Here is a 13240-nt window from a genome sequence, read left to right on the forward strand (position 1 = left end):
ATGAGAAGTCTTAGTCTATGCATTTCAATGGGAACCGTTGAAATTTTTGCAACTTAAAGTCAAAGTAACTTTAAAAAGATTCCTGCACTACTTAGATGCCACATTCATGTGACTTGAGTGCCATAGACTGCAATGTAAACTCTCAAAAGTTGCATGAAAGACTGGTCTTAATGTTTTTAATGCGACAGTTGGTCAACAACCAATGCCAAAGTCAACAGCCAAAGTCGCATGCAAGTTGCACCCATCCAAAGTTGCATCAGAGTTGTAATGTTACATAGTTAGTCTGGCTGAAAAAAGACTAAAGTCCTTCCAGAGTCAATTTCCGGGTAGTTAAAATCCCCCATTATTATCACTGTCCCAGCCCTTGCAGACCTTTCCATCTGTGCAAGGAGCTGGGAAGTGCAAGGAGTCTACACTTCCTCATTAACACTGGGAGGCCTATAACAAACTCCAATGATTTCCTTTGTAGTAGGCACCCCCATGTGCAGTTCCACCCATAGCTCTTCAGCCTCATCACACTCTCCATCAACTAGGTCCTCTTTCACACTCGCTCTGAGATCACTTCTCACATAGAGACAGACACCACCACCTTTCCTATTTACTGTCTCTCTGAAAAAGAACCTAGCCAGGAATATTAATGGCCCAGTCATGCGAAGAATGAAGCCAAGATTCAGCAATACCAATTAAATCATAGTTCTCTTCATGCACCAAAGCTTCCAACTCCCCTATTTTGCTTGGCAGACTTCTGGCATTGGTGAACAAACACTTTAATCCATTGACACCTTGTACACACGTATTTTACATATTTTTATTTTCATACAAATGATACCAATTCCACTGGTTGTTTGTAATATGGGAACATTCTTATCATCTGCCATAGCCCTCTACCCTTGTAAAGTCGCAATGGAAATCACACAATTTTGGAGTGTGATTCACAAGTGTGAATGGAGCCTTAGGGTTTAAAAGGAGACCTTCAACCTGATGACAGGAACTTTTTACCCATCAAAATAAATAATCATTGGATCTATCAGATTGCATTCACACCTAGCTACGTGGGAGCGTCACTTTTTTTGCATGACATGTACTGAAGCCCTTTCACTTAAATGGGCTGTCCTATGTGAAAAAAACGCGCCAAAGGTAGCCCCTGTACCTTTTTTTAGGAGCTGATTTTGGCATTTTTGAACAGTGCATTTTTGTGCTTTTTACAGGTGTTTGGGGTGTCATTCAGAATGAATGCCACCCAAATGCACATTTTTGGCACATTTCAGAAACCTGTGTTTCTGCGTGTGTTTCCAATACGCTCAGGTGTGAATGGGGCCATCGCCTTATGGCCGCTTTGTGTTGACTGTTTTAATAACTCAAAGTTTACAGACTTTCATGCAGCAAAAATAGTGATCTGGCATGTCTGTACACACACTGAAGACATGTATAATAATAATAATAATAATAATAAGAAGAAGAAGAATGTCCCAATGTAGCACAAGTCAGGAGTCACAGTACCTTTGTGAACCATTTCCCGGCATTGAGAGTCTCCAGCAGGTCCCAGGGCAACATGGCGGCGTTGGCGTTAGTCAAGTTGGGATAAAGCTCTTGGACGTTTGTTGTTCTCTTCAAAGTGCCATCATGCATGAGGAACGGGACCCCGTCATAGCTGAAAGCGTAAGAAGGCCATGTGTCCATTTACTGAATCTTTTTATCAGCCATATATATTGTAAAGGTTTGGCAACATTTTTTGATTAGCCACAAAACACGTTGATGGTGTGTTTTAACCTCTTCTCAATAAATATCAATTTTCTTGAAGAATCTACTCAGAAGCACCTCTTTTATTTAAAGGTGCCTCCGCTTACCACACATTGGTTCCATTTCCATTTCGCCTTCCCTTTTACCATTGTTCACCAGACCTGACCACAGCCTAGTGCAGTGCAGGAACCTCCGGAAAACCTCAACAAGCATTAAGTGCGACCGCCCACTCCACAGCGCTGTGGTAGTTCATTGAAACCTACAAACCAACAGCCGCTACGGCTGTCGGGACTTGTAGGCACTCATTCACAGAACTCTTTGAATGAGTGACACTGCCGTGTGGGTGGAGTCCTGCACGGCCGCGCTGTTTTAAAATCTTAGATAGTACGGGGAAACTTCTCCCTGTACTATCGGGGGGGGGGGGTTAGCGTGGCTGCGGCTATGGGAACACATTACATGTTCCACCCTAAAAACGGGTAGAACATGTAACATCTTCCAAAGGTGAACGTATCCTTTAAGATGACCATCCACTATACTTTCTAATTGTAAAATCTCCTTCACATAGTTAGTCTGGCTGAGAAAAGAAAAGAGTTCATCCAGTTCAACCATAAAAAAAAAAAAAAAGAAAAAGTATAATCCTATAGCCACAGTTGAAGGCAAAAAACCCAGCAAAGCATGATCCAATTTGCTTCTGCAGGGGAAAAAAATTCCTTTCTGATCCCTCGAGAGGCAATTGGATATTCCCTGGATCAACTTTACCTATAAATGTTAGTATCCAGTTAAATTTTGTGTATCCAAAAGAGAATCCAGGACTTTTTTAAAACAATCTGAGCTGGCCAGAACCAGCTCTTGAGGGAGTCTTTTCCACATTTTCACAGCTCTTACTGTGAAGAAACCTTTCCTTATTTCTAAATTTCTTTTCCTCCAGACGTAAAGAGTGCCCCCTTGTCCTCTGTGATGACCTCAGGGTGAATAACTCTACACCGAGTTCACTATATGAACCACTGATGTATTTATACATGTTGATCATATCCCCCCTTATGTATTATACATGGAGATCATATCCCCCCTTATGTATTATACATGGAGATCATATCCCCCCTTATGTATTATACATGGCGATCATATCCCCCCCTTATGTATTATACATGGTGATCATATCCCCCCCTTATGTATTATACATGGTGATCATATCCCCTCTTATGTATTATACATGGTGATCATATCCCCCCTTATGTATTATACATGGTGATCATATCCCCCTTATGTATTATACATGGAGATCATATCCCCCCTTATGTATTATACATGGAGATCATATCCCCCTTATGTATTATACATGGAGATCATATCCCCCCTTATGTATTATACATGTTGATCATATCCTCCCTTATGTATTATACATGGAGATCATATTCCCCCTTATGTATTATACATGTTGATCATATCCTCCCTTATGTATTATACATGGAGATCATATCCCCCTTATGTATTATACATGGAGATCATATCCCCCCTTATGTATTATACATGGAGATCATATCCCCCCTTATGTATTATACATGGTGATCATATCCCCCCTTAATCTCCTCTTCTCAAGAGAGAATAAATTCAGTTCCTCTAATCTTTCCTCATAGCTGATCTCCTCCATGCCTCTTATCAGTTTGGTTGCCCTTCTCTGTACTTTCTCCAGTTCCCCAATGTTCTTTTTGTGAATTGGTGCCCAAAACTGAACTTCATATTCCAGATGAGGTGTTACTAATGATTTGTACCGGGGTAATATGATATCTCTCTCTGGAGTCTATACCTCTATTAATACAAGATCCTTTAGATCTCAGATCAGCTAGAGTATTTAATGCAAGGGTCAGCCTGATTTAACACAGATGTAATGGATTGTTTAGATTTGTCCTCATGTCACATACAGTGCTGTAAAAAAGTTTTTTTCCCCCTTCCAGATTTTTTTTTTTGCATATTTGTCTCACTTAAGTGATTCAGATCATCAAACAAATTTTAATATTACACAAAGATAACCCGAGTAAATACAAAATGCATTTTTTAAAACAATGATTTCATTTATTAGGGGAAAAAAGCTGTCTAAACCTGCCTGGCCTTATGTGAAAAAGTAAATGCCTCCTAAACCTAATCACTGGTTGTGCCACCCATGGTGGCAACACCTGCAATCAAACATTTGCAATAACTGGCAATGAGTCTTTCACATCGCTGTGGAGGAATTTTGGCCCACTCTTTGCAGAATTGTTTTAATTCAGCCACATTGGAGGGTTTTCGAGCATGAATGGCCTGTTTAAGGTCATGCCACAGCATCTCAATTAGATATAAGTCCTGTGACAGGAGTGACTTTGGGGGGTGGGGGGACCTCTGTATCATCTCCCCAAATCATTATGTTTAACCCACCCTGTGCCTGTTTACGGGTACAGGGTGTGTATGTGAATGTCTGAGTCTTGTGTATAGTGTGTGTTCCTTTGTTCTCGGTCACATGGTTGTCCATTGCCTGTTTGCCATGTGCTACCCCCCATTGTGTTGTGTCTTCCTGTCCAGCAAACTATTATGGGATGTACTGTTTGTGTATTGGGGTGGGGGTTGGTCAATGTCCTTTGCCATGTGCTTCGTCCCATTGTTCTGTGTCTTGGTGGGATGGGGAGGGGTGATGATGTATTTCCTGTTCTTGGTTGTGTTTCCCCGCCCTCTGTATATATCCTGTGTTTTGTGTTAAAATAAACTGAGTTGGCTTCCTGTTTTAAGAAGATCTGGGTGCTGTCTTTTTCCTGAGGGATTTCAAGGGTGTGGTCTGTGGATGGTGTTCGGACAGGGGAAGCTGTGGTATAACGGAAAAACTCAGTGCGGTCTGGGTTCCGGTTCCCTTACAAGTCCGGACTTTGACTAGGTCTTTCCAAAACCTCAATTTTCTTTTCTTTGAGGCTTTCAGAGAAGGACTTTCTGGTGTGTTTCGGATCATTGTTGTGCTGCATAACTCAAGTGCACTTGAGGTCATGAACTGATGGCCGGCCATTCTCCTTCAGGATTTTCTGAGCCCAGGATTCATGGTTCCATCATTTATGGCAAGTCGTTCAGGTCCTGAAGCTGCAAAGCAGCCCCAGACTATCACACTACCACCACCATGTTTGACTGCTGGGATGATGTTCTTTCTATGAAATGCTGTGTTGGTTTTTAGATGTAACCGGATGCATACCTTCCAAAACTTTACATTTTTGTCTCATTAATCCATAGAATATTTACCCAAAAGCCTTGGAGATAATCAAGATGTTTGGAAAATGTGAGAGAAGCCTTTGTGTTCTTTTTTGGTCAGCAGTGGCTTTCGCCTTGGAACTCTCCCATGGCTGCCATTTTTGCCCAGTCTCTATCTTATTGTTGAATCATGAACAATGACCTTAACTGAGGCAAGTGAGGCCTGCAGTTCTTTACATGTTCTTCTGGGTTCTTTTATGACCTCCTGGATGAGTCGTCGTTGTGCTCTTGGATTAAATTTGGTAGGCTGGCCACTCCTGGCAAGGGTCACTACTATTCCAAGCTTCTCCATTTGTGGATAATGGCTCTCACCATGGTTTGTTGGAGTTCCAAAGCCTTCGAAAATACTTTGCAACCCTTTCCAGACTGATACATGTCAATTACTTTGTTTCTCATCTGTTCTTGAATTTCTTTAGATTGCGGCATGTTGCTTTTTGAGATTTTTTAACATGCTTCACTTTGTTAGACAGCTTCTATTTGAGTGATTTCTTGAGTCAACAAATCTGGAAGTAATCAGGCCTGCATGTGGCAAGTAAAATTTAACTCAGCTTTCCAAAACTTGTGGTATGATTTAGCAAGGTGTGTGTGGGGGGGGGGGGGACAATTTCTTTTTCACATAGGGCCAGGCAGATTTGGATAGCCTTTTTCCCTTAATGAATAAAATAATCATTTAAAATCTGCATTTTGTATTTACTATATATTTGTATAGTATTAAAATTTGTTTGATGATCTGAACCTTAGATTGTTGATTCTCCAACCAGGAGCCTCGAGGTCCTTAATATTAATTTGATGATCCAGGAGCACCTAACCCCAGCACAATAGCAAACCAAATAAAAAATGATTAGTTATGGACTCAACCAGGATATTGGGTTTGTTTTTGTATATGGTTATATTAAATAATGTATAATAAATAGAAGGGCTGGTGGTCAAAGGCACTAAAGGGAACACACTCTGCATCATGTATATGTATATATCTGCCACTCAAAAAAGGTCACCATGGATGGAAAAGTAGTTGGAATCCCACGTGTAAGTGTATGTAATAATAGCAGTCAGACATCACTAATGTGATCAATCACTGTTTTTGGTAGAAATGATATTTCTACATGGCAAATAATTTACTAGCAGGTGTAGTAGAGTAATAGAAATCCAACAGACCCAACGGTCATGACATGCATGCTGCCGATTCTGTGTAATTGAATCACTAATTGAAAGGGGCATGTTCAAAATAATAAAGAAGTGCAGAAAATGATAGGCTGCTCAGCTAAAATGATCGCAAATGCTTTAAAATGGCAACCAAAACCTGAAAGACATGGAAGAAAGCGAAAAACTACCATTCAAATGGATAGAAGAATAGCCAAAACGGAAAGGACTCAGCCAACAATCAGCTCCAGGAAGATCAAAGAAGGTGTAAAGTTACCTGTGAGTACTGTTACAATTAGAAGACGCCTATGTGAAGCCAAGCTATCTGCAAGAAGCCCCCGCAAAGTCCCACTGTTGAAAAAAAGACGTGCGCTGAAGAGGTTACAATTTGCCAAAGAGCACATTGACTGGCCTAAAGAGAAATGGCGCAACATTTTGTGGACTGATGAAAGTAAGATTGTTCTTTTTGGGTCTAGTGGCCGGAGACAGTTTGTCAGACGGCCCCCAAACACTGAATTCAAGCCACAGTACACTGTGAAGACCGTGAAGCATGGTGGTGCAAGCATCATGATATGGGGATGTTTCTCATACTATGGTGTTGAGCCTATTTATCGCATACCAGGGATCATGGATCAGCTTTAATACATCAGAATACTTGAAGAGGTCATGCTGCCTTATGCTGAAGAGGAAATGCCCTTGAAATGGGTGTTCCAACAAGACAACGACCCCAAACACACCAGTAAACGTGCAACATCTTGGTTCCAGACCAACAAGATGGACGTTATGGAGTGCAAGGCCCAATCCCCGGATCTTAATCCAATAGAAAACTTGTGGGGTGACATCAAAAATGCCGTTTCTGAGGCAAAACCAAGAAATAGAGAAGAACTGTGGAATGTAGTCCAATCATCCTGGGCTGGAATACCTGATCACAGGGGCCAGAAGTTGGGTGACTCCATGCAACACAGATGTACAGCAGTTCTCAGAAACAGTGCTTATACAACCAAATATTCATTAAGTGATTCAAAGGAAAGCAAAATCTTCAAACATTTTTCAGTTTATATAGTGAATGTTTGAGTTTGCAAAGAAGAATACAAACACTGCTATTTTTTTGAACAGTCTAATATTCACTTTTCTTCAATTTTTTTAGAGGAACAACACAAATTTGATCTATTTTTCTTCATGTTTTGATTTGGAATAGAATGTGTAGTGTTCCCAATGCATTTATGTGTATGAAAATAAAAGCTATTAGAAGGATTTTGAGCTTTATTCACTTTTTTCAATACACTGCTATTATTTTGAACACAACCGTATACATATACATGATGCAGAGTGTGTTCCCATTAGAGAGGATTGTAAACGATCAAGCTTTGGAACCTTATGCATTGAGCAATATATTTTCTCTAGAGGAAGTTATCAAATGTCATCAACTTTCTTATCTATTGATTTGATGGGCACCCTCCTAACAATGGGGGATACTATTTGAGACCTGTGGAGTGTGGTGTTATTTTTTGTTGTTTTTAGACATGTCTTTGTCTTATATAGGAATCGTTGTGTGCCTTTGACCACCAGCCCTTCTATTTATTATTCATTATTTAATATAATCATATACATAAACAAACCCAATATCCTGGTTGAGTCCATAACTAATCGGTTTTTGTTTGGTTTGCCACCTTAGATTGTTGTCTTTAACCTCCACAGCCATATGGTGCAGTGTATTTTTAACTGCACTAACATGTTGATCTGTTTTGGAGATCATATGTCTAATTTTGTGTACATGTTGTTTAAAGCTGGAAAACATTTTCAAAACATGAGGTAAGGAAGGCTGGGCAGTGTTGTTTGGCCTCCATGATTTGTGATTGGGGGTCAAGGGACAGCTTTGTGTCCATAGAGGATAAGGACCTGTAGAGGGTGAATGAAGGCTTGTTAACGGTCTGGAGAGACTCATTAGTTTGCAATTCTATTCATAAATGCTGATGCAAGACTCGTCCACCTTCCTGATCACTCAGTGACCACTTTCCCTGTCAAACACTACACTGGTTCAAAATACTAACAGACAATGCCATCCACAATCCTGCCCCAAGCTACATCCCCAACCTTGTCTCAAAATATCACCAAAACCATCCTCTTCATTCCTAGAAGACCACCTACTCTCTAGCTACCAAGTCACCTCCAGGACTTTTCCAAAGCCTCTCCCTCTTTCTGGAACTCCCTAACCCAATCTGCTCCTACTTTGTCTACTTTTGAAAACTCACCTCCTCAGGGAAGTCTATGCCTTCTCTAACAACTTTACTTCTACTTTTTCCATCAGCTCATCCGCCTTCAGTTATTACCTTTTGTATTACTTGGCGCTCTCTTTGTAAGCTCTTAGGAGCAGGGACCTCATAATCTCTTTCATTGAACTGTATTGTCACTGTATTTTCTTCCTTTCCTTTGTAAACATCTAAACAAACTGTTGGCGCTACATAGAAACTGTATAATAATAGTATTGGAAGTCCCACCATGGGGAGCCACAATACAATCTTGGCAGCTGTATTAATGAGTCTTTTGCCTGAGCTTTTTGCAGAGGAATGGCCCATATTGACCATCCTGAATGTTTTGTCAAGCACCAGAGAATAGGCAGGCAGAATGGAAGCTGGATTTGGGTACCAAGAGTGGATGGATCACAGGCATGATTATGACAGATCTCAGGTTAAGAGCTGCTCACATTTTAGAAGTTGAACCTGCCCCCTGGTAAGCCTTACAATAATGGTTATTAAAAAACTTGTATTGTTGTCTATATATAAAGAGGGCTAACACAGTACCACATTCTAAATTATTACCAGATGGCCAAAAAAAAGAAAAGAAAAGAAAACAAAATGAGGACTTTACAGGTACCAAAGTAGATTACACACTACATAAAATTACAAAAGGTTTATTTGTATAACATCACAGGATTGTAAAATACTGAACAGTAATGTAGCATAAGTACATTGCAAATGCACCTGTCTGTTCCAGAGATACAAGGTGCTTGACATCAATAACAAACTAATATAGTCTTGCCATTTTTTTCTATACTAAACATGTACATTGAAATACAAGAAATTGTAGCAAATGGTGGAGCATCTTTCCACTTCTCGACGTGTTTCACAGAATATCTCTGCTTCCTCAGGATGGAACAGTATCACACTATACATAATAAGAGAACTTAGAATGTGATGCATCTTTTATTTGGGCTTTTCTGGGTAATAGTGCTTTGCCATTTTTGAATCACAAGTAAGTTATGACTTTACTTCAGAAAGTACCCATTAGTGGGAAGATACTCTTTTCTGTAGCCCTACTCTTTACTTTGTTGCCTACCTGCTAACTGATACCTGGCAATCCTTATTAGAACCCAGAGTTGGCGAGGGTGGATCTATGTTTTCCTTCTCTGGTGCTTTTGTCCTTTTGTCCCTGTGTCCGCCCAGGGAGTGGCTTTGCCCCTTTTATTGGCTACCACACATATCTGGACTACTGCATGAGAATGTATTAAGTATGACATGTAGAAGGAACATATCTATTATGTCACATTTACATATTTACAATTGACCATAAATGGCTTTATGTTTCTAATCAAGCTATCTTACTTTGTAAAGCACATTTCTCAACCTTTTCAACACAGAGGAACCCTTGAAATAAGTTTCTAGTTTCAGGAAAGTCTCAGTACATTAGTGTGATGGTAAGTGACACTTGTGGTCATTGAGAAGAATTATCCCCTTACAGATAGATAAAAAGATTGATGATGTCAGTGGTAATTTGAGAGGAAGAAACTGCTCATTGCTCAAAGAACCCCTAGCAAACTTTGGAGGAACCCTAGTTGAGAAACCTTGATATAGAGTGTGATACTGTTCCATCCCGAGGAAGCAGAGGTATACCATGAAATGTGTTGAGAACTGAATGGACACTTTGCTATTTGCTACAATTTCTTTCATTTCAATAGAAACAATTGAGTACTGTCCGTGATACTTTTTTTATTTGCACTAACATACAATTTTGAGGACAAGCTTTCGGGGTATGTCCCCTTCTTCAAGGTCTAAGCAGTACTGCTTAGACCTTGAAGAAGGGGACATACCCCGAAAGCTTGTCCTCAAAATTGTATGTTAGTGCAAATAAAAAAGTATCACGGACAGTACTCAATTGTTTCTGTCGCAAATGCACTAATACGGCTACAATCACCTCAAGCAAAATTGCATTTCAATAGAAATGTTTGGAATAAAAAAATCTACAAGAATATATCAGGGTGTTAATAGTGTTAATGGGCATGTTTGAATTAATTTACATACATGTGCTACAATACTCTGCGGTATTTTAGGATCCTGTGGTCCATTGGTTCCTAATGTTATACTAATAAATGTTTTGTAATTTTATGTTCCATTAGTTCTTAAAACATAAAGGAACAATAAAGTTTATAAGAATACAATGAGACAACAAGATGCAAGTTGTATTGGTACAAACATCAGTAACCAGGAAGATGTGAAATAAACAATCTTGTAGGCCGCAGAAAAAAATTAATGATGCTAGCAAAATCGTAGGCATATAGGCACCAATACCAATTAGAGGTAGAGTTGCTACATCTTGTTGGAGCAGAAGGAAAGGAAGGGGTGGTAGGGGAAGGGAGGGGAAGATCGAGTTGGTCTTTTGTAATTGTACATAGTGTGTGGGTCTCCTTGGATATCTGTAAACAGGGCCGGTGCTAGACTATTTTACACCCTAGGCAAGACCAGCTACTTGCCCACCCCCCCCCCCCCCCCCACCTAAAAAAAAAAAAACATTAAAAACGGTAGAAAATCTTAAATCAATAAAACATGAAACTGCTAAATTTCTTCTAATGTGCAACAATAAGTGCCATAAGATGCCACAAGCACCAATATTAAAGACAAAATCAATGTCATGGATGGACTGTATCTGTGGCTGGCAGTGGCGGGGTGACAGTTGTAGTGAGAGGAGGAGGATGGATCCACACTGACAGATCCCAGGCTGGAATATCCCAAGCAATAGGGGGAGATAAAATACTGTGACAGCAGGCAGCTGAACTTAGTGATCCCACACAGTGATAGATCCAACACCATACACCACCACCAACACTGACACAGATCAGCAGGCCCAGCAGGCACTAGAAGAACAGGCTGTGGGATCATGATGTCTTCACTCACTGACACATTGCACACGTGATGGATGGCCGGCTGGGTCACACTCACACAGACACGAGACATCAGAGTCAGACATTACCTTCCTCCGCAGGTGCAGCTCCGCCTCTGCTGATGAAAGGGAAGAGAAGGGCTGGAACTCCACAGTGATCAGCAGCTGCCAGCCGGCTTGCAGTAAAGGACTGAGTCTGAGAGGAACAGCTGTTACACTGGCCCCAGACACCCGGCATCTTCCTAAATCCTTTTTTCCTCCCCTCTGCTGCCCCTCCCCTGAAGGATCATTCGTGGTGGCATCCCACATAGAGAGAGTGCTGGCCTTGGCTGCACCCAGGCGTTCCTAGGTGGCAGTGCGCGCTAGGTGGCTGCCTATTTTGCCACGTGGAAGCACCAGTCCTGTCTGTAAACAACTCAAGGTTTTTTTTGCGTTTTGAGTTGTTGTCTTGAGCTGTTGATCAATGTAGACGGGAGATCAGTTCCATGTTGCTCACTGCTCAAGGAACCCTTAGTAACCTCAGGAGAAACCCAAAACAAAAGCACCAAGGAAGGAAAACGCAAATCCACCCTGACCAACTTCAGGTCCTAATAAGGATTATCAGGTAAGTAGAGGTTACACAGAACCCTGGCAGAGAAAAGGTCAAAACTATGAGCTAGGGTTGTACATTAATAAAAGCTTTTACTAGCCATGGGGCTTCCTTATGGGGCAAGGGAGCTTGGCTGGCAGTATTTCAGTATCAGGTGATCACTTTATTAAATGCATCTTATTTCACACACTTCTCCTAAGCACGGGTCACATGAAGGATCTTCGCTATCTACAATCAACCTGGCCCCATCCCATTAGCTCCATTCAGCACCCAGATAAACTGAACACCACACGGGATCTGAAGATCTACAAAGCAGGTTTATAAAAAGTCTATCTCCCCCCAGATCTGAATCTTCAATCTCCTTCATTCACACAGCCTTTGCTGCAGAATATTTGCCATTGCCATGGAAACCTTATAGAGATCAGTAGAACAGGGGTGGGGGGTGAACAAGCATAGAAAAGAGCTTACCTGATTGTGACGTCCGTCTCCAGGCCGTCTCCTTCATTCTCAATCGTTTTTTCAAACGACATCTTGGTATTTTCTGGTGCCAGCTGTTTGGAAATGAGAGCAAAGACATCATTACACGGAAAAATCTTAGAATTTTAACATTGCTGAAGAATGAGGAGATTTTTACTGGCTTAGGGCTAAGCTACACCGGCGATTTTAATCTCTTGCTATGGAATGGTTTAACCATTAGCTGGCTGCCACTTTATTAGATTCGAGATACAAGGGAGATCACTATAGATTAATCACCAAGAGTAGTAATTGGTTGCCAAACCAACATACCATATGGCTCCCCTATTGACTAAAGCTGGCTATACACTAGTAAACTTTCAAATACTGGTATAAAAATTCTCAGAACATTCAATGACTTTAAGAATGTCGCTCGAAAATACTTCAAAATTTAATTTGCTTTTAACATCCAACCTTGGAATGAATGGACTTTCACAAGCGAAAACCACTGTTTCACTGTTAGAAATTCATTCACTCGAGAAAAATGTTATATCTTGTATATTTTGTCATTGCAGCTGAAAATGAACATCAATTTGACCCCGCTAACGATTAGAAAATTGAACGAACATTGTTAAAATAAAAAAATTCAAAGGCATTCTATCAGAATATGGCCAGCTTTAGCTAGACAAGTATACACAAGTGCATGTAGTAGCATCAAGCTTGCATGATCGCATTATGCTCTAGTCATATGTGATTGCTGGCTACAAGATGCTGCTTGTGCTATTTGTGGAGCTTACTCCACAGGGGGAAATTTATTAAATAATCAGCGGTCAACAAACAAGAAAAGGATTTCTCAAGGTACCGTACAAAAATCAAAAAAATCCATGATTAAAATCTATT

At 40.6% G+C, this 13240-nt stretch overlaps 1 protein-coding gene across 2 annotated transcripts in view; it reads right to left on the bottom strand.

The window, feature by feature from the left end:
- The window catches only part of GDPD4 (glycerophosphodiester phosphodiesterase domain containing 4), a 171613-nt gene that overhangs the window by 48508 nt on the left and 109865 nt on the right, over nt 1–13240 (bottom strand). For both annotated transcript variants that reach the window (XM_089676756.1, XM_089676755.1), the window contains exons 9-10: nt 12356–12438; nt 1501–1651 (exon numbers count right to left, since the gene is read on the bottom strand). In XM_089676756.1, the coding sequence (XP_089532882.1) occupies nt 1501–1651; nt 12356–12438 (234 nt within the window). The remainder of the gene's footprint in view (nt 1–1500; nt 1652–12355; nt 12439–13240) is intronic.

This window comes from Staurois parvus, unplaced genomic scaffold (genome assembly GCF_062004578.1).
Source record: "Staurois parvus isolate SC_StPar_1 unplaced genomic scaffold, SC_StPar_1.0 ptg000173l, whole genome shotgun sequence".
NCBI lineage: Eukaryota > Metazoa > Chordata > Amphibia > Anura > Ranidae > Staurois > Staurois parvus.